The 20,258-nt window shown below is 41.2% G+C and overlaps 2 protein-coding genes across 11 annotated transcripts in view; both read right to left on the bottom strand.

Moving 5' to 3' along the window:
• The window catches only part of NAA50 (N-alpha-acetyltransferase 50, NatE catalytic subunit), a 574,571-nt gene that overhangs the window by 384,730 nt on the left and 169,583 nt on the right, over nucleotides 1-20,258 (bottom strand). The gene's annotated exons all lie outside the window — the stretch shown is intronic.
• Nucleotides 14,009-20,258, bottom strand: part of DRD3 (dopamine receptor D3) — a 47,327-nt gene continuing 41,077 nt past the window's right edge. For 5 of the 10 annotated variants that reach the window (XM_021070345.2, XM_021070347.2, XM_084991267.1 and 2 more), the window contains 2 exons: nucleotides 17,365-17,710; nucleotides 14,009-16,215 (listed from right to left, as the gene is read on the bottom strand). In XM_021070345.2, the coding sequence (XP_020926004.1) occupies nucleotides 16,019-16,215; nucleotides 17,365-17,710 (543 nt within the window). In that variant the 3' untranslated portion in view covers nucleotides 14,009-16,018. The remainder of the gene's footprint in view (nucleotides 16,216-17,364; nucleotides 17,711-20,258) is intronic. The other 5 variants (XM_021070346.2, XM_084991266.1, XM_084991268.1 and 2 more) reach the window with 1 other exon arrangement.

Here is a 20,258-nt window from a genome sequence, read left to right as displayed (position 1 = left end):
CCACCCCAAAAGGAATGAAAACTCATATTCTATTTCCACCCCTATGTTGCTCCTGGATTGACATAATTAAACAAATGAGAATGTTGAAGTTTCTCCTACGTTTCTTCAGAGAAAAACCTGATAAAGGTTTGAAGGTGACGGTGGAGGGAAAGTGGGAATATGAGTGGTGTGGTGTTAGCACTCAAGCTTTGTTTTCTTCTTCATTGATGGGAATTACTCCACCTAGCTTTCTTAGCTTCTCTCTAGCTTTTTACTGAATTCTTTATTTCTGACTTATAGCTTCTCTTTTTTCTAAACCATAATTTAATTTATTTACTCTTGATAAAGCTACTTTCCTACTTCCATTTTATTTCTACTCTACACAGCACGGCCTCCCTTATCTCACAGGACCCTTGCTCCCTCCCTTTGCAGATCCTGAGCAAACCTTGCCCTTATCTCCACTCCCCTCCGTCTCTATCTTTGGGACAGTTTTGTGTTTATAATATTTTCAAAAGAGAAATAAATCGTCTAAGATGATAATAACATTGCTGTCTCCTGAAGCTCCCCTACTTCCTCAGACTTTAATCCCCATACGTGTGGAGATAGGACAATTTTTGATTAAAAAAATCTCAGTTCTCAGACTTGTGGTTAACAAGTTGGGGAAGGGAAGGATTGAGAGTTTGGGATTAGCAGATGCAAACTATTATATATAGAATGGGTAAACAACAGTGTCCTACTGTATAGCATAGGGAACTGTATTCAATATTTTCTGATAAACCATAATGGAAAAGAATATGAAAAAGGGAGTTCCCGTCATGGCACAGTGGTTAACGAATCCAACTAGGAACCATGAGGTTGCGGGTTCAATCCCCGGACTTGCTCAGTGGGTTAAGGATCTGGTGTTGCCGTGGGCTGTGGTGTGGGTTGGATCCTGCGTTGTTGTGGCTGTAGCATAGGCCGGTGGCTACAGCTCCGATTAGACCCCTAGCCTGGGAAACTCCATATGCTGCGGGAGCAGCTCAAGAAAAGGCAAAAAGACAAAAAAAAAAAAAAAAAAGAATATGAAAAAGAATGTGTTTATGTCTAACTGAATCATTTTGCTATATAGCAGAAATTAATACAACATTGTAAATCACCTCTACTCAAACTAAAAAAAAAAAAAAAAAAACCTTGCTCAAAAATCTTCCCTAAAGATTGTTCATTTCTACCCAGTTCTGCCCTCAAAACTCCCATCCTTGATATTTTCAGGCAACATATCTATGATTAAACACAAGTAGGTATTTTTTCATAGACAGATCATGCTTTCCAGTTTATGTTTTTTTACCCGTGATTTTTTTTCAATAACTCTGCTAAGTAGACAAGACAGAGATCATTGCCCTCATTTTACCTCTGAGGAGGCTGAGGTAGACATGTATTCAGTAGAGTTCGTCAGCTGAAGAAGGTGGACTTTTATTGAAGTTGATAGAAACAGAACAGTTAGGAAATGGAAATCCCCAGCTGTCAGGGGTTACAGACAGAGACAGCCAGTTCCCTGCAGAAATGCCTTCTTCACTTGGCTCCACGCATGAGCTTTGTTGGAGGCAGGTGGTAGGTGAGTTTGCCTGGTACAACAAAGGCTCACTCCAATACACGAACAGAAAGTATTTCAGTTCAACAAAAGCAGAGTCTGGGAGAGAAGCCCAGGGACCTTACGCAGATCCTGGAAGGAGGCAGGAAAACAACCAGAGGGGAAAAGGACAGGAGGGAAGTGGGAGGGGGAAGGAGAGCAAGCAAGAGAGAAGAAAAAAGGTGTGAAATAATTTGCCCCTAATTTGTCTTTATGAAAATTTGATATATGAAAATTCTGACTTGAAAATGAGATAAATAAAGAGGTAATTATTTGCATTACAAATTAACTCTTCACTTCAAAAGAGTATTTACCACAGGTGTGATTCTGTGATGTGAGACTTTAGAAAGGAATGTGACTTGGGGGAGGTGGGAGATTTAAACAATAAAATCTTTATTATAATATAATAGGAAATAATCCAGTGATAAAGGGAGAGACATCTAAAGTAGGAGGTGTCTGTACAGGGAGCTCTCCGAGAGCTCAGGCTTTTAAAAGGACACGAACAAAAGGCAGAGAAAGGGGATTACAGAGGAGCCTGAACACAAAAGACTGTCATGAACCTTCAAAAACGAATAAAGGAGGCTAACAGGAATACACCTAGCCTTACAAAAAGTGCTCAAGTCTGCTTTAAGGACCCTAAAAGCTTTGTTAGGGTAAGGAGAAGCACAAACAGGGAGCAACTTGCACTTTCAGTAATGCAGGGTAATGTTAACAGAAGTTCAGTCATTCTTACTTGTTTTCTATTGTTTATTTTGCTTCTGTCTTCACCAATGTGCAAAAAAAAGATGGAACAATTGGATTTCTCTTAGCGTGTTGAGTGTATTGGTATTTTCCCATTTGAAAAAGGAATGAAGATTCCCAGAGTCTGAGCATCAAAGGCAGAAGACTTGGGAGCCCCAAGGCCAGAATTGGGAGAAAGGTGGTAGGAAGAAGGTATAGGAGAGAGAACAAGCCCGGAAGGTGATGATCTGCTCCTCCCCCTTTCCCACTGTGCTCACATGGTGGGTAAATTCCACTAAAACTTGTTCATTGCTTAGTGTGAGTGGATTTTCTTTTTCTTTTTTCTTTTTCTTTCTTTCTTTCTTTCTTTCTTTCTTTCTTGCTTGCTTGCTTGCTTGCTTGCTTTCTATCTTGCTTTCTTTCTTCTTTCTTTCCTTCTCTTTTTTATTAAAGTATAGTTGATTTACAATGTTGTGCCAATTTCTGCTCTACAGCAAAGAGACCCAGTCATGCATATATATACATTCTTTTTCTCATATTATCTTCCATCATGTTCTATCCCAAGAGATTGGATATAGATTTCCTATGGAACTAGAAGACGGAACTCTGCTTGGTTCCCTAAGGGACGTGGGGAAAATAAAAACCAACTTTCAGATGTAGGAGCCAGGGGAAGGGGACAACCAAGATACACCACATTCCATTTTGAAAGGAAAGTGCAGGGAGAATTGAAGTCCCACGTACAAAGTGAGAAATTAAGAAAACATGGAACCTCTCTACATGGACTTAAGTTTCTAGAGCTGGAGGAATTTAATGCCAGGAAATTGAAATAATGTGCAGTGCAGAGGTGTTCCCAGAGCCCGTATCGGTAATCCACTGGGGATTTCACCATAAGGGAGAGGTGCCCTAAGGCTCAAGGCTTTTATACAGGTGAATGGATTAGATTCTACCAGGTATGGGTCAGGAAGCCTTGACATTCATTCCATTGCCAATGATTGGTTTAAAGCCAAACCAATCTTGATTTTCTATTCCCCTTGCTAGGGTGGATTTTAGAATGCCACAGAACAAATTCAGGGAAGAGAGGAATTCTTTTTTTTTTTTTTGTCTTTTTGTCTTTTTGCCTTTTCTAGGGCTGCTCCCGTGGCATATGGAGGTTCCCAGGCTAGGGGTCTAATCGGAGCTGTAGCCACCGGCATATGCCAGAGCCACAGCAATGTGGGATCCGAGCCATGTCTGCGACCTACACCACAGCTCATGGCAACACTGGAGCCTTAACCCACTGAGCAAGGCCAAGGATCGAACCTGCAACCTCATGGTTCCTAGTTGTATTCGTTAACCACTGCACCACAACGGGAACTCCCAAGAGGGGAATTGTTTCTAATGGATAGAGAGCCTCAGGCAGTATGCTTGTCAAGAGAAATCTTTGAGGTAAGAATATATATTGCTCATGGGCAGTAGTGAATGGCTTGGTCACTTGACTCATTACAATCTAAGAAACAGAATGTCTTAGCCAGTTGATGTCAGATAACTCCTATCAGTGCTGACGCAAAAAGGCACATTAATGGATTAGTAAGAAATGAAGTCACCATCCTAGCAAGGCTAACTGACCTTGATCACCAGAAGAAGGTAGTTCTTCTCTTACACTATGGAGACAAAAAAGAATAGTTGCTTGCCCAGTTGTGGTGGTAATGGACAAGTACAACAACCACGGTCTGTGAAATGGTGGCAAGGATGGAGGTTATGCATGACCCCAAAACCCTGGGTCTAGCTATCTAAGTCTGATCTAATTATTGCCACTGTTGAATCTCCAGCCCGCCAGTAAAATATACCAGCATTGAACTCTCAACAGAGCTCCAACTCTCAAAGAGACCCATCTTCTGAGACCCAGCTTCTTAGTGGCAAGTTTCCTATAATGGGCACTTCTATCTTGGGATTCCTCCTGTTAGGAATTGACTGAATGGATACATATTTCAGGATGGATTTACCTTTCCTACTCATTCCTACTCAGCCCAACAGTGCTTATGGGGTATTTGATCCGCTGGAATAGAATCCTGCCAAACATTGCCTCAGACCAAGGTAGTTGCTTATAGGGATGGAGATACGGCCTTTTGCACATGATCATGTGATTCACTGCCTCTATCACATATTACACCTCCCAGAAGGTGCTAGTCTAATGGAATGTGCAACAGTTTTTTGGATACACGATAGAGGCATCAGCTTCTTACATGGTGTTGACCCAATCAGCAGAATACATGGATCTGGAAAACAAAAAGTCGAAGAACAAGCACCCCTAGTTAACATTACTCTCCCTGCGGCATTTCGTACTTCTTGTTTCTGCAATTCTGGACTCTGTAGATTTATAGGTTCTTATTAAAATTTGAAAATTTTTATTATTGTTTTTTGACCATGCCCTGTGGCACATGGAAGTTTCCAGGCTAGGGATCAAACCTATGTCACAGCAGTGACCAAGCCACAGCAGTGACAACACTGGATCCTTAATCTGCCGAGCCACCAGGAAACTCCCCAGGTGCTTTTTTTAAAAAAAGAAAAAACTATTGAGGCATAGTTTACATGGTATATAATTTACATATTTCAAGTGAAATAATTCAGTGATTTTTTAGTAAGCTTACCAAGTTGCACAACCATCACAGTAAATCAGTATTAAAACATTTGTACCTTCCCAATAAGATCTTCCTTCCATTACATCCCACTGCCCCAGTCAACCACTAATCTGCTCTTCTTCTTTATAAATTTGCCTTTTTGGACTTTTCATATAAATGGAATCATAAAATATACAGTCCTTTATAGCTTGCTTCCTTCACTAAGTAAAAGTTTCTGACATTTGTCCATGTCACAGCATGAATCACTAGTTTGGTACTTTCCATTGCTAAATGTTATTTTGTGGTACAGATGTACTGCATTTTGTCCATCCATTCACCAATTGATGAAAATTAGAGTTATTGTTAACTTTTGGCTATTATGAATGACATGGCAATGAATATAATGTGCAAGTCTTTGAATGGGTATTTGTTTTAATTTCTCTTGGGTAGATGCCCAGGAGCAGAATCACTGGATGATACGGTAAATTTATGTTTAACTTGTATGAGACTGTCAAACTGTTTTCCAAAGTGACTGCACCATTTTGCATTCCTATCAGCAGTGTATGAGAATTCCTATTTCTCCACTTCCTCTCTGATATTTGCTGTTATCTGTCTTTTCAAATTTTTTTTTTTTGTCATTCTCAGAGTTCCCTCGTGGCTCAGTGGTAAATGAACCCGATTAGTAACCATGAGGTTGTGGGTTTGATCCCTGGCCTCGCTTATTGGGTTAAGGATCCAGCATTGCCATGAGCTGTGGTGTAGGTTGCAGACACAGCTTGGATCCCGTGTTGCTGTGGCTGTGGCATAGGCAGGTGGCTACAGCTCCAATTTGACCCATAGCCTGGGAACCTCCATATGCTGCAGGTGCAGCCCTGAAAAAGACAAAAATAAATAAATAAAAAAAATTTTTTGTCATTCTCTAATGGTAATGATGAGTGTATTTGTCACGTGTTTATAAGTAGTTTTTCTATCTTTTTTAGTAAAGTGTCCATTTATATATTTTGCCGTTTTTGAATTGTCTTCTTACTATAGAGTTATAAGAGTTCTTTGTATATTCTGGATAAAATCCTTTATCTGATATGTGTTTTGCACATATTTTGCAAGCCGGTCTGATGTTTCTAAATGATGTCTTTTGAAGTACAAAGTTTTTAATTTTCATAAGGTCAGTTTATCACTTTTTTTCTCTTTTTTAAGGTGCTTATAGTGTTATGTCTAAGAAATCTTTGCCTACCCTAAAGTCTCAAAGATTTCTACCTACATTTTCTTTTAAAAGTTTTACTGTTTAGCTCTTACATTTAATTCTATCATCTATTTAGAATTAATTTGGGGGGATGGCATGAGGTATGAGCCTAAATTCCTTTTTTTTTTCCTAAATTCATTTTTACGCATATGGATATCTAACTGTCCGAACATGATTTGTTTAAAAGGCACCCCTTTCACCAACAGATTGTCTTTGTTAAAAATCAATCAACCATAAATGTAAGGCTTTTTTTCTACACTTTTAATTCTGTTCAATTGATTTACATACTTGTCCTTATGCCAATACCACACTGTCTTGATAACTGTAGCTTTATAGTGAGTTTTAAAAGTGGGAAGTGAATATTTTCCAATTTTGTTCCTCTTTTCAAAAATTATTTTGGCTATTCTGGGTCCTTTGCATTCCCATATACATTTTGTAATCTGCTTATAAATTTCTGAAAAAGAAAAAAAAAGGTCTATTGGACTTTTGAGATGGATTGCATGAAATATGTAGCTCAGTTTGGGGAGAACTGCCATCTTAACACTATTGAGTCTTCCAGTCCAAGAATATGGAACCTCTAGGTCCTGGTTCATTTCATTTCTTTTTAAAATTGAAAAAAATTATTGAAGTGAAACTTACATAACATAAAATGAATCATTTTGAAGTGAAAAATTCAGTGGCATTTAGTACATCTATCTACTGGGTAACCACTATCTCTTCCTAGTTCCAAAACATTTTCATCACCCCCAAAGAAAATCATGTACTTATTAAACAGTTACTTCTCATTCTTCTCCTCCCACCCTTGGAAACCATCAATCATCTTTCTGTCTCTACAGACTTACCAATTCTGGATATTTCATATACGTGAAATCATAAAATGTGACTTTCACTTTGGCTTCTTCCATATACCATAATGTTTTTGAGATTCACCTGCATTGTAGCATGTATTGGTACTTTGTTCCTTCTTATGGCTGATAGTATTTCATATACCACAATTTTTTTATCCATTAATCTGTTGATAGAATTTGTATTATTTCCAAACTTTTAGCTATTATGAATAGTGTTACTATGGACATTTCCATGCAAGTTTTTTTTTTGCTGTTTAGGGCCACCCTCGTGGCATATGGAGGTTTCCAGGCTGGGGGTCAAATCAGAGCTACAACTGCTGGCCTGTACCACAGCACAGCAACACAGGATCTGAGCCGCATCTGTGACCTACACCACACCTCATGGCAACGCTGGATCCTTAACGCACTGAGTAAGGCCAGGGATCAACCCACAACTCATGGTTACTAGTCAGATTCGTTTCCACTGTGCCACAATGGGGACTCCCTAAGCAAGGCTTTGTTTGAACAGTTGTTTTCAATTTTGACAATAAAAAGAGTGGAATTGCTGGATCATATAGTAATGCTATGTTTAATTTTTTGAGGATAAAATGGAGTAGAATTGCTGGATCATATAGTAACGCTATGTTTAATTTTTTGAGGAAAAAGTCTTTATTCTTAAGGGAGGAACATGTCCACTCAGGGATAAGAATCCCATTAAGCTTTAAGTTTTAGCATGTCCTAGTCATTTAGAGTTCCTCGTGCCAGGAGAGCAATAGGCAAGTGATGGAGCATCCTGGTAAGGATAATTGGATCCTGATCATTAGGGATGTTTTTACACAGTGGGGACAGGAAAGAATGCATCTGCTACCTGGATAATCCACTGAGGTATCTCTTTGTATTCCCTCATTTAATTCTGATGATAATGGATAAGTGTAGCAGCCATGCCCTGAGAAATTTACTGTGTGCCTCAGGGTCACTCCACCAGATAAGCCACCTAGACCAGTAGAGTGATAATCAATAGTGAGAGGAATCTAGAATAGACAGTAGAAGAGGCAATAACGAGAATTACTGTGGCTTTGAAACCAATGCTATGGCCGAGATTACAGCCCATTCCACTAACTTTTTACAGGAAGAGACCAGCTAGATTCCTGAGGAAGCCGATTCTGCAATTTATCATATGAAGAAGGTGAAGCCAAATGGCATAAAGTATGAGCTGTGGGGTATCCTGTGGTGTGCCACCCAGAACTCTTTTCAGGACTGAGGAATTTTTCCCCCCAATTGCTAGGAGTGTTGACAGCAGAAATCTTTCAACTGAAGAGAGCTCCCTTGCCTGAGTCATGTCTCTTTCCCAGAGGTAGCCCACATCGAACTATTGGTGGGTACCATAAAGACACTGCCCCCCCCCAATGACTCCCTGTAAAATCATCTTTATTTGTGGGACTGCCTCACAGTTCAACTTCTTCCTCTGCTGAATTCTACATTCTTCAAGCATAGGTGTTGATCACTAAGGCATGTCAAATTAAATGCATCTATTCAGGATAGAAATTCCCTTCTTAGAATTTCAGTAGGAGCCATAGGAATCTATGCAATTTGAGTTGGGTCCTTAAAAACTGAGTATTCCAATCATGCGGAATAATGAATCCATGGTACTCTGAACTAGTTAAACAGCATTTAGAAGATTGTATTCTATCCAGGGCCTGATATTTTAAGAGAAGCACTAACAACATGGCTCCATCAAGAGGAAAGCAACCGAGATGGAGCATATAAGAAAGTGTAACTTGAAGTAGAGATACAGGGATTGAAACTGTAGGACAGTCTTAATTGCACAAAGCCTCTCATTGAGAAGATGGAACAGAGGAGAGAATAGGGTCCAAAAGGTAGATTTTATAGGAAGGCACATTTTGGCTTAAAAGAGGGATTTTCTAAAGGCTAACTTGTTATATGTCTTGGAAAGAAATGAGCCAGTTTCTTAATACAGTTGAGTGATAATGGATCAGAGATATTAGAATTTCTACAATAACTAAGGGATTGGATTAAATTCCCCTACAACTCTCAAATCCGATAATTATACATTGTGGTGGATTACAAGCTTTTTAGGGGTCTTTAGTATAGAGTCTTACGGAGTCTTCTCAAACCATGATGCAAGACTCAATTTTGTTAGTTTTTCTTAAAGGGAAAAACATCCTTCTCCACCTTACTCAGTCTGAGGTGGTGCTACAGTGTAGAAGAACTATATGCTATTCTCCCAGCTTCCCTCTTTAGCCCCAGTGCGTTTGCTGTTGAATTCCTATTTTTCTAAGACACAGAGAAGCAATTGAGTTGTCTTTGAACAGTTTTGACTTTTATTAATAAACATATCTGTAGGCTTTTAGGGCTCAGAGGATAATTTACATCCTTCTAGAGTTATTTTAACTTATCACAGCTTAGGAATCCAGACTTGTCACTTTTACTGATAAGAAAGTTGATCTCCAGGAAGTTTGCAGACTGGTCTTGGACCACTAAAAGGACCAGACGCCAAGACTAGAATCAGACCTCATATTCTGAATGACAGTGCTTTTGTATACTTCCCGAAGCCATCCAAGGTCAGAGTCCTCTTGCCTTTCAGATCACCATATTTTATGGATTTATTTGTGTTCCCACAAAAAGATATGTTCAAGTCTTAACACATCTAGAACCTGTAAATGTGACCTTATTTGGAAATGGGGTCTTTGCAGATGTGATCAAGTTCAGATGAAGTGATATTAGATTAGAGTGGGACCTAATTCAATGACTTATAAGAAGAGAGAAATTTGGACATGGACAAGCAGGAGGGAATGCCACATGAAGATGGAAGCAGAGATTGGAGTTATACTGCCACAAACTACAGAACTCCAAGGATGGCTCCAGAAACTAGGAAGAGGCAAAGAAGGATCTTCCCTTATAGACTCAGAGAGAGTATGGCCCTGCAAACACCTTGATGTCAGACTCCAGCTCCCAGAACTGTAAAGGATAGATTGCTGTTTTGTTAAGCCACCTGGTTTGTGATACTTTGTTACAGCATCCCCAGGAAACTACTGTACCAGATCCTGAAACCAGACACAGCCCTGTGGGGCTCCTGGGTACAAGAGCCTTTCTGTGGCCCCCATTTCTTGCTCTTAGGAAATGGGCCTCATTTAGCCATCATGACCTTCCCTGAGTTCCTAGGGACAGGCTCAGTCAGCTGCTGATCAGGGAAGGGAGGGAATGCAAAGACAAGAGAGAAATAGTTGAGGACAGCTTAGAGTCCTTCCTTGTCCTTCTCCCTAGCTTAATTACACCTTAAACACGATTGCCTGAAAGCTAAAGATTGGGCACCCTGAGCACAATCACCTGTGGGTTAAAGATTATTAGCGCATGATGTTTTTGAGGAACTTTCCTAGTTTGTTCTAATCTCTGATCAATATGCCCCTTTTGTAAGTACTGTTATTCTAGGCAGTAACCCAGAAGACCACCTTCATGATCAAACTGAGATCTACTGACTCCAGCTTTGATGACTAAAATTCCCCCAAAAGAAAGGAGCATGCGTGTTTGTCCCAATCCTGATTCTTATCTGAAAATCTGTTTTTTCCTTTTTACTAATGGGGGGCACAGTCTTTAGGGAATTAGACCCTCCTTAGCCTGGCAAAGCAATAAGCTTTTTTTTTTTTTTTTTTGTCTTTTGTCCTTTTAGGGCGCACCCGCAGCATATGGAGATTCTCAGGCTAGCGGTATAATTGGAGCTGTTGCTGCCAGCCTACGCCAAAGCCACAGCAACACGGGATCCAAGCTGTGTCTGCAACCTACACCACAGCTCACAGCAACGCCAGGTCCTTAACCCACTGAGCGAGGCCAGGGATCGAACCTGAAACCTCATGGTTCCTAGTGGGATTCGTTTCCACTGCGCCATGATGCGAACTCCTCCACAAAGCTTTTTTTTTTTTTTCTTCTCTTCTCTTTTACCCCAAACTCCATCTCTGCACCTCAATTCAGCACCAGCAGACAGAGGCTGAATTCCAGCAACAATCCTATGCATTGTCTCAGGCAGGAAGAGATGGAGTAAGAGGAAGGCATGTTAGGCTCAGCCATCATGAGGAACAAAGATGAAAAGTCATGAAGAATAGCTGTGTTCTGCTCCTTTTTCCTGGCTAGGAGAGGAACAGAGGCCCCGGGGTCGCTTTGGCAAGCAAGCATCTGCCATCAGTCTGGCTTTAGATCATGTCACACTTGGGAACTTGGCTGTGTGAGCAGGGAGAGGGTGCCCTGTTAGGGACTCTCCAATTGCCTAACAATCTGACTACCAATTCAGTCAAGTATCCTGGGCACATTTGGGGAATAAAAGACAAGAGAAAAATCAAATTCATGTGGGAGGCTGAACAGACTGTGCCTAATAATTAACTTGAAACAATTAGGGAATCAGCAAAAAGAAAGAAAGGTGGGCTGTGAACCAGATAGTTACGATAGAAACAGCAGCTTGCGGGGAGGGGGAGTAATAATAATAATAATATAAATAATATCAATGTTAATAGCAACTTCTTACATTCTTTAGAGCTTTGTGGTTGACAAGGCCCCTCTAATATGGACAATCTAATCTTTAAATGGTCTATGAAGCAGGCTAGGGCTTCAGGTCACCATTTTACTAATGAGGAAGCTGAGACTCATGGAGGTTCAACGTTTGCCCTGGTTGCTTGTCTCTGCTAGCCCTCCAGTCCTTGACTCGGTTCTGTTCATCATTTTCCCCACAAGGTGGGTACGTTGGGTTCAGCCCAGCTCCCTCTCTGAGGGCACATCCATCCTCAGGGGCTTTTGGCCATCTCGCCTCCCTTCCCAGCACCCAGCAGGATGCACAGTGTGGAGCCTGGGTGACTCGCTGAGGTGAGTGTAGGTGGAGCAAGGGGTCCCAGGTCTTGTACTTGTGCTTGGCAGAGTCTCTGGGCTCCGCCTCCATCAGGGTGAGCTATGGAGCTGAGCTGACACTGGCATCACCCTCAACCCAGTCTCTGTGTCAGGAGGTAGTCATGGAAACTCACTCTCTTTCTAAGCTGATGAGGAGAGAATTAGGTGGAAAGGAGGAATCAAATTAATTGCCTGTCATCCCCTCTCTGCTCTCTGTGTGTTGATTCAAATTAAGCTTTTTTAGTTTTCTGATGTCAGCAGATACTGTATGATCAGAGTACAGGCCTGGGAGTCGGGACCTCCAGGAAACAGGCAGTTTCTCAGCAAATCCCTTAACCTTTCTGCCTCTCTGTTTAAGTTCTGACCCAAGCATTCAGAAAAACAAATTTCTTTGCCTGACCTCCCTTGACTTCTGACCCAAAGTCTCTAAACTGCCTTAATTCTAACCATCTTTGACTCCATGGCTACTCATCTAGCCATTTCTCCTCTTGCAGAGAAAAGAACAGAGAATTCAAAGTGAGATCTGCATTTGTTGAAGTTCACTGTAGCTCAGAGAGAACATCTGAGTAAGTTATCGATAGATGTTCTGTGATGTGCATTGCCCATGTGAAGGAAAATGGGGGCAAAATCTCGAGTTTTTATGCCATAGGTGTCACCACCAGCTCAGCTGCTACCCAGGCAGAACTGGAGGAGCTCATGACCAAAGACGAGGCCCATTTGTTTGCTGTCCCATCCCTACAGTCTCTTCTCTAGAGCCAGATAGAATTATTTGAGATCCCTTGCCTGTTCCTTGCTTGTTCTTTTCTTCAACTTTTCAGAGGTTTTCTCTGTCTGGAACACTCTTCCTCCTTTTTAATTACGTCTCAACCCTGACACACATGTGTCTGGGAAGCCTTCTCAAGCCTGAATATGGGATTTCCAAACACCATGAATTCCATTTATTATGGTCAATAAGTGGGTCATCACTGTGCACAGGAATTCCACCTCCCCAATGGACTACAGGCTTCTGAAAGCAAGGACTATGGCTTCCTTGATCATGTTTCCCAGTGCCAAGCACCATGCTTAGCACAGAAGGTAATCAATCAATATTTATTGAATAAAGGATTGATTTACTAAATGAGTGGAATTTTTTTTAGGGTGATGTGCTAGCAGAAGAAAATATTTACTTAAAGGGTCTAGAGTTGAATGTTGGTTGTAATTTGTTTGGATTTCTATGGGCTGCTGTGAGGTTCAGACCTGGTTTGCCCCGAGAACTCTTGCCCAACATGTTCCCTGGGATTCTGGCCATACTGGCTCTGAAAGCAGTGAGCTCTGAGGTTAAGTGTGCTGGATCCTTCTCAGAATGTAGAGGTGGATGAGGTAGAATGCAGAATCCCAGGATGAAGACTCTGGAGTGAGTTCTTGGGAGAGGTGTTTGGGATTCCCTGAGGAGAATCCCCTGGATTGGAAGAAATTTCTGGGAAGGAGATGTTGTCTTCTAATAGACACTATCTAGGGAAAAAGTGCCTCTCAGTTGAATGATGGAAGTGACAATAAGACTTTCTCTTTGTATCTGTGTGGAGTTTATAGTTTTTTGAGGGGCTCTCAGGGAGTGTGGTAGAGTAGAAAGTTAGCTGAAGTAGGATTCAGCAGAGTAGAATACTTGTTTCTCATTAACCAATGGTGGGACAACAATTCTGGGCCTCAGTTCCCTTTTCTGTAAATCAGGGAGAGGGTAGAACTGAATACTCCCTCAGGTCTATTCCGTGATTCTGTAAAAAATAACTATGGATGTCCCATGTGAGTGTCTCAGAAGTTCAACATGGCAGGAAAGTGAGAGAAACAGCTTGGGCAGGGCTCTCAGGAGTCTAAGGTGGAAGGTATTGGGGGGGTTGGCAAGTGAGGCTCTCCCGGGGATCTTTATCCCATCTTTTTCTCCGCACCCCTTTACTGCTCTGCTGGGAGGCAGTGCGCCATAGTAGTTAAATCTCATGAACTTGGGAACTGGGCAGACTGAATCCTAGCTCTGCCACTTACTGTGTGACCAGAGGCAAATTTCTCAGCCTCCCTCTGCCTTGGTTTCCTAAAACGATGTTTATCTTCCTAAAGTTATCAATAAGGGTTCAAGGACTTGATGTAGTGAAATGATACAAAATATTTGCTATCATTCTTCGTCAACAAATATATTAATACCGGTGTTGTTTCTATTTCTTTAGAACTCTGACTTTGACAGGAAAATTCTATGACCTTTCACCCCATAGTCCCACTCGTTTGCTGTTTATTTTGCTTGGAAACTTAGGAATCGTGTGCTTTTACTTCTTCTCATACTTAATTGTCTCAGTCCCAAGCTCTACTTGTACCATAAACCTTTGAGCTAGATGACACCAGGTACAAGAACTAGTGGGCAGATAGCATTGTTATAGACAATAATATCTTAAAATACTGGCATTGAAAGCATTCAGGAGTAATAGTACCTGACTTCTGACTCACTGCGGGGTGGGGGGTACATGTTTCCTTCTTATTCATCCAAACCTGTGCGTGTTGAGGTTTTAACAGCACTGAAGCAAGTGTCTGTCACGCCTGTGCACTAACAGGTCTTAATAGTAAATTTATGGAAGTTCAGGATGATAACATTTCATAAATTATCCACCAGTTGTATCTTGATTCCGTAATCAATAAGAAATAGCTTCTATAGGTGAAAAGGTAAATGTGAGAATATTCAAATTCCTTCTAAATGCAATTTGGAATGACATTTTCACATTATTTCTATTATAACTTTAATCTCCATTGTTGGAAGATAATATTTAGGATCTGCATTCTGACTTAACAAAGACTGCCCTGTGATGGCTTTGGACAGTGACTCTGCCTTGGTTCTGGGGTCCTCTGAGAGTCCAGGTGAGTCCCTACCATGCTTAGACAATGAAGAGCTGAACACAGAGCAGGCATGGGCTCCGCGAGGGCAGGAACTGTCCTGTTCGGTGTCATAAATCCAGATCCCAGGAGGTGAATGGCACCCTGTAGACACTTACTACCTAATGGGTTTCAGGGTCTGAAAGTATTGGGTCTCTGTCAAACAGGAGACGGAGATGCCTGGGCAGGAAAACCTTACAGCATTGTGAAAACCATATCAAAAGCATGTTCTGAACGTCAAGGTTCAACAGTGATACTACGGGAACTGTCATTCCTTTTTCACTTAACATCCATATATATATATTTATGGGGGTGGGCAGGGCTGCACCTGTGGTATACAGAAGTTCCCAGGCTAGGGGTGGAATTGTAGCTTCAGCTGCTGGCCTACACCACAGCCATGGCATCACAGGATCTGAGCCAAGTCTGTGACCTACAGTGTAGCTTGCAGCGATGCCAGATCCTTAACCCATTGAATGAGGCCAGGGATCCAACCTGCATCCTCACAGACACTATGTCAGGTTTTAACCCACTGAGCCACAATGGGAACTCCTAACATCCCTATCTTGATTACTCTGGAGCTGAGACTGAGAGTATGGGAATGGAATCCAAGGGGCTTCTTAGCTAGAGCGCAGTTTGAAATGAAGCCCCAGGCCCCAGTGTGGGACCCTATCTCCCTCAGGGTGAAGAATTTCCCCCACCAAATGTAGCCAGTCAGATTCTGTGGAGAGGAGGAAGCACTGGTGTTGCAGTTATAGTTCAGGATGCAGCGAATAAAAGGAATGACCAGAGAGGGTGGGTCCATGAAACTACAAGGTAAGCCTGACAGTTAATCAGAAGTTTGAAGGCAGAGAGCCTGGCTATTCTGCAAGATGGTTTACTGGCTGAGATTTCAAGGACCCCTGGCAAGTTGAGAATTATGAGATCTGTTCATTTTCCCTTCACTGTAATGAATCATGCCTCTGATGACAATTGTGTTTGTGTGTGGAGTCGTGTTCTATCTGCTTCTCTCTGAATTATTGCTTATCACTCGGGGGCCCCTGAACCACTTGAAGACTGCCAGGATGAAATCAGATTTTAGCTGTGGAGGTAGAACATTCTGTTCTGGAGGAAGCAGGTGGTTACACCTGCCACTCAGGGACATCCTGGCTCCAGGAATCTTCTCCCTGCCACATGCCAGAGAACATGGCACAGTTGTTCTGAGCAGACTCTGGCCAGCAGCCCTGTGGCCAGGCAGCTAACAGTGGGCACAGGGAGTCTTCTCTCCTCTCCATCAGCAAGATAGGATCTTGAGGAAGGCTTTGCGGAACTCGACATTGAAGGTGGTATAGATCACGGGGTTGAGGGCGCTGTTCACGTAGCCCAGCCACGTTGTGGCACTGTAAAGCTCTGGGGACACGTGGCATGCTTGACAGTGGGTATTGAGAACATGGGTCAAGAAGAAGGGCAGCCAGCAGACAATGAAGGTCCCTAGGTTGCAAAGGAAGAAAAAACTGGGTAAGGGGTTTGCTTTCGCCCTTTGTTGTAACATGAAAATGAATCACAGTTGTCTACTTTATGGCAGCTGCTATGCCAGAAGCTTTAACATGCCCATTGAATTTTTATACCAGCCCTGTGAAGTAGGAATGATCAGTCATTCTTTTTTTTGGGGGGTGGGGAATGAGAAAACTACATGCTAAAGTCTTTGATTCACCCTAGGCTTTTGCTCCTAAATCAAATTTCCTAGTTTGATCTTTAGATAGTTCTTCACTAAGCTTTTCTACTTCTCAATTCAATTCAAATATTTATTTAATGTCTATCCATGCAAGATAGGTGCTGACAGGGAAGAAGACCTTAAGGTGAAATTGACATGGTTGAGGCTGTTGAGAAAATTAACATAGGAGTTCCCTAGATATGAGAGGTCCCTAAGATAATGAGGAGTTTGGGGCTTGTCTGTGACAGTGAACAGGATGAACTGCCTTCACTAAGTCTATGGTACCTGCAACTTATCAATTTTTTAATTTCTTTACTTAAATCAATTTTTCTTTCTATTTACTTTCTATTTTTCTACTGTAAAAACTAGCTGATTTTATATGTGATGGAAAACTTGGTAAATAGGGAAAAGTAGAAAGAAACAAAATAATCATCTACTGCACAAAGACGATCAATCACTTTTGACACCTGAGTGATTTTCAGTCTTTTTTTCTCTGTATTTAAAATGATCTACACATTATAATACTATATGACAGTAGTCTTTTTGCATCCTCACTTTCTCCTTAATGTTATAAAATAGATAAGCATTTACTAAATATCCAATATGTGCCAAATGCTTTGAGTCATTATCTTACTTATTATTTGATATAGGCACTATAATTCCAAGTGATAGACACAAAACACAGCTCTATTAGGTGACTTGTTCAGTTTCATAAATTTCAGTCTAGGTGTTTTGAATTTCTACCAGAGCTAACATTTATACACAAACTCTTTTCAGCTATATTAAAAACATTTATAAATATTACAGTCATTGGATTTCCAATGTCTGTCAGATATGGTTACCTTAGTATTCTCTGCCAGTTCCACTGAACTCAACCTAATGCAGTGTAAGCCAACCCACTCCAATTTCACCTGACTCAAACTCACCGAGCACAATAACCAGCATCTGGGTTGCCTTCTTCTCCCGAAGTGGTACTCCCCGAGGTTGCAGAGGCCCCAGCTTCAGGGATGTTGACAACCTGCCATTACTGAGTTTTCGAACCTCTAAGCTGAGCTTGGGGGCCATGGTGGGGCTGAGGGAGTTCCGAGTCCTCCCTGCCCTTTTCAACTCTCCTTCTCCTTCCTGGAAGCCTGGTCTCCCCAAGGCAGTATCTTGGCAGATGCTGTAGTAGCGCTTCAACTCCATGTGTGTCTGGCCAGGGGAAAGGGGCTGCAGGTGTAACAAGAGAGAGTCCTGACATTTCTGGGGATATTGTTTGTCTTCTGAATGTTCCTGCAAGGGAAACAGAATGCAATGGAGAAAGAAGAAACTACCATTACGTAGAACCTTCAGAGGGTGCATCCGAGAGTGGTAGGCTCATGGAAAGGTAAGGTAAATGAAAATCTGTGACTGCCTTTATAACTAAAAAGAACCTACCACATATAGAACATTTAAGAATCAAAATATCCCTTGAGGAGGGCAGCACAGAATTATACCTGGCCGTTTCAAGTTAGATGACCTGGATATACAGAGGAACACATTAAATGACACCACTGGGATGAAAGCAGAAAAATCTGGAATGTGGGAAACTATAAGACAAATGACTCAGTTTCTTCAACAAATAAATTGCAATGACAATGACACCAACACTTTCCAGGTGCAAAGTATGGTTCTTATTTGAATTTTGATTCAAATAACTATAAAAATTTATAAGACAATTGGGGAAATTGGAAACATTGGCTGGATATTTAATGGTATTAGGGAATTATTAATAAAATTTTTAGTGTAATGTGGTACTGTGGTTATGTGTTTAATAAAAAAACCCATATACTTTAAAGAGTCTTAAAGAAACATTTTTGGCTGAAATGTTTTTATGCTTGAGATCTGCTTTGTAACAATCCAGTTGGGTGCGTGTGTGTGTGTGTGTGTGTGTGTGTGAGAGAGAGAGAGAGAGAGAGAGACAGAATGTAGGTAGGAGTGTCATTGAAATGAGAAGGGGCCATAGTTGATACACCCCAAAGCTGGCTGGCTGTAGGATTAGTTATATTTGTCTTTCTGCTTTCTTAGTTTTGAAATTTTCAATAATAAAAAGTTAAAAAAAACCCAGAATTTTCATCTCAGCTTCTACTTAGTAGATGTATCCTTGGGAAAGTTAATTAAATGTCTCAGAGCCTCATTTGTAAAACAGAAAAGGAGTTCCCCGGTGGCTAGCAGGTTAAGGACCTGGCATTTTCACTGATGCGGCTCAGGTTGCTGCTCTGCTGCGGATTTGATCCCTGGCACCAGAACTTTCACATGAATCAGATCTCATGAGTAGGGAGACTTCAGAATTCATCTAGCAGTGGCATCTGGTCAGTGTCCAGTGTCCTAGGTAGTCTAACCAGATTCTTCCTTAGGCATGAATAGCATCTTCTAAAGCTGTTCCTCAGCCTTCTCATTGAGTTTGACCTACTTGATATCCTTCCAATAAATTCCTTTTTTTTTTTTTAACATAATTTAGTCTGTGTTAGCAACAAAGAACCTTCACTAGTCTCTCCTTAGTTCAAGGAGTCATAATCTTCCAGATACACAAGGCTAGTATACTGTACACACTCAGAAACATTGTTGAATAAATGAATGAAAGTGGCCTTCAAGATGATTTAGTGTTTTAAAAACTGTACTCCACAGAGGTGTTTGTAGGGATTCTATCATATTTTTTAAAAATTTGGATTTCGTTTTGACAGAATTTCTAATAATATAAGTATACTGTGCTGTTTTAGCTGAATGACCATTTGAAACCAAGATTATATTTATACTTGAGCTGGCATCTAGTAATCTTCTAGATGCATAATTTATGAAACTGAAGGTCCGAGGACAAATTTTTGAGAGTGCTTATGAAATCTCAGATTGAGAACAACGATCTAGTACAGCTTGCCTGCATGTCCCTGATTTGGAAATTCAGTCTTAGAGAAGGAAAGTGATTCTTCCACATTGGTGAGTGTATTTTCCAGCTTTCTCTGCAAACTTTTATCACCGCCTCCATGACTGACATGAAGAAACACTGGATTCCTTCGGAACTGGCTGGCAGAACTGTGGCCCAGATGGTAGGACAGAACATAGTTCTCCACACTCCAGGCAATGCCAGCTTCTTGATTCTCTAATCTCTCTTCTTTAGTCACTACTTTTCCTTTTTTTGGCTTTGGAGCCTTCTCCAAGAACTTGGAAGAACTTGGATTTGCTGTAGGCCACTTTAAACCTCCTATCTATTAAAAAAATCATTCACAGCAAGAATCTGTAACTGCTATACCAGGTCTGTGTAAAAGAGGTTAATTAACTATACAGAGATTAGACAAGGCTCAGACATTCATCATTATGGATTTTTGAAGCTTTACTCATAATATTTACTTGGTTGTGGAATTCAGGGGGAGGAATACTGGTCTTTTCGTTAATACTTTCAGGCTCCATTTGGCATTTGGCTTGGGGCAGCAGGGCTGGCTTGAATTGGAAGAACAAGAATCAGGGTGACTATGAAATTGTCTCGGCTCTTCCCAAATTTAATGGTAAATAGGGCAGTTGAAGTCTCACATTAGCCTCCCTTTTCTACATTGGTTGGCTCTGCCTATGTCTACTTCACTGATGCCCTGCTTCCTCTTCTGCAGGTGGTTCTCGATGGTATCTTCATAACACATCCAAGAGTGACTGGCTCCAGTCATTGAAATCTAGTCAATAATCATATGCTTCCTGAATATCATTAGGTATTTGGTAATTCCTATTCTGAAGCTCAAATCAGGCAGGATCTGTTATTTATAATAGATGTAAATGTGGCATTGGGGCTGGATTCCATTTTGGAGTGGAAGTGGAA

The sequence above is a fragment of the Sus scrofa genome, chromosome 13, assembly GCF_054392235.1.
Source record: "Sus scrofa isolate SSC_HxYL_T2T_F1_AM1 chromosome 13, Sscrofa_HxYL_maternal_Yorkshire_Landrace_v2.0, whole genome shotgun sequence".
NCBI classification, from domain to species: Eukaryota; Metazoa; Chordata; class Mammalia; order Artiodactyla; family Suidae; genus Sus; species Sus scrofa.
This window is presented reverse-complemented; position numbering and strand designations above follow the sequence as displayed.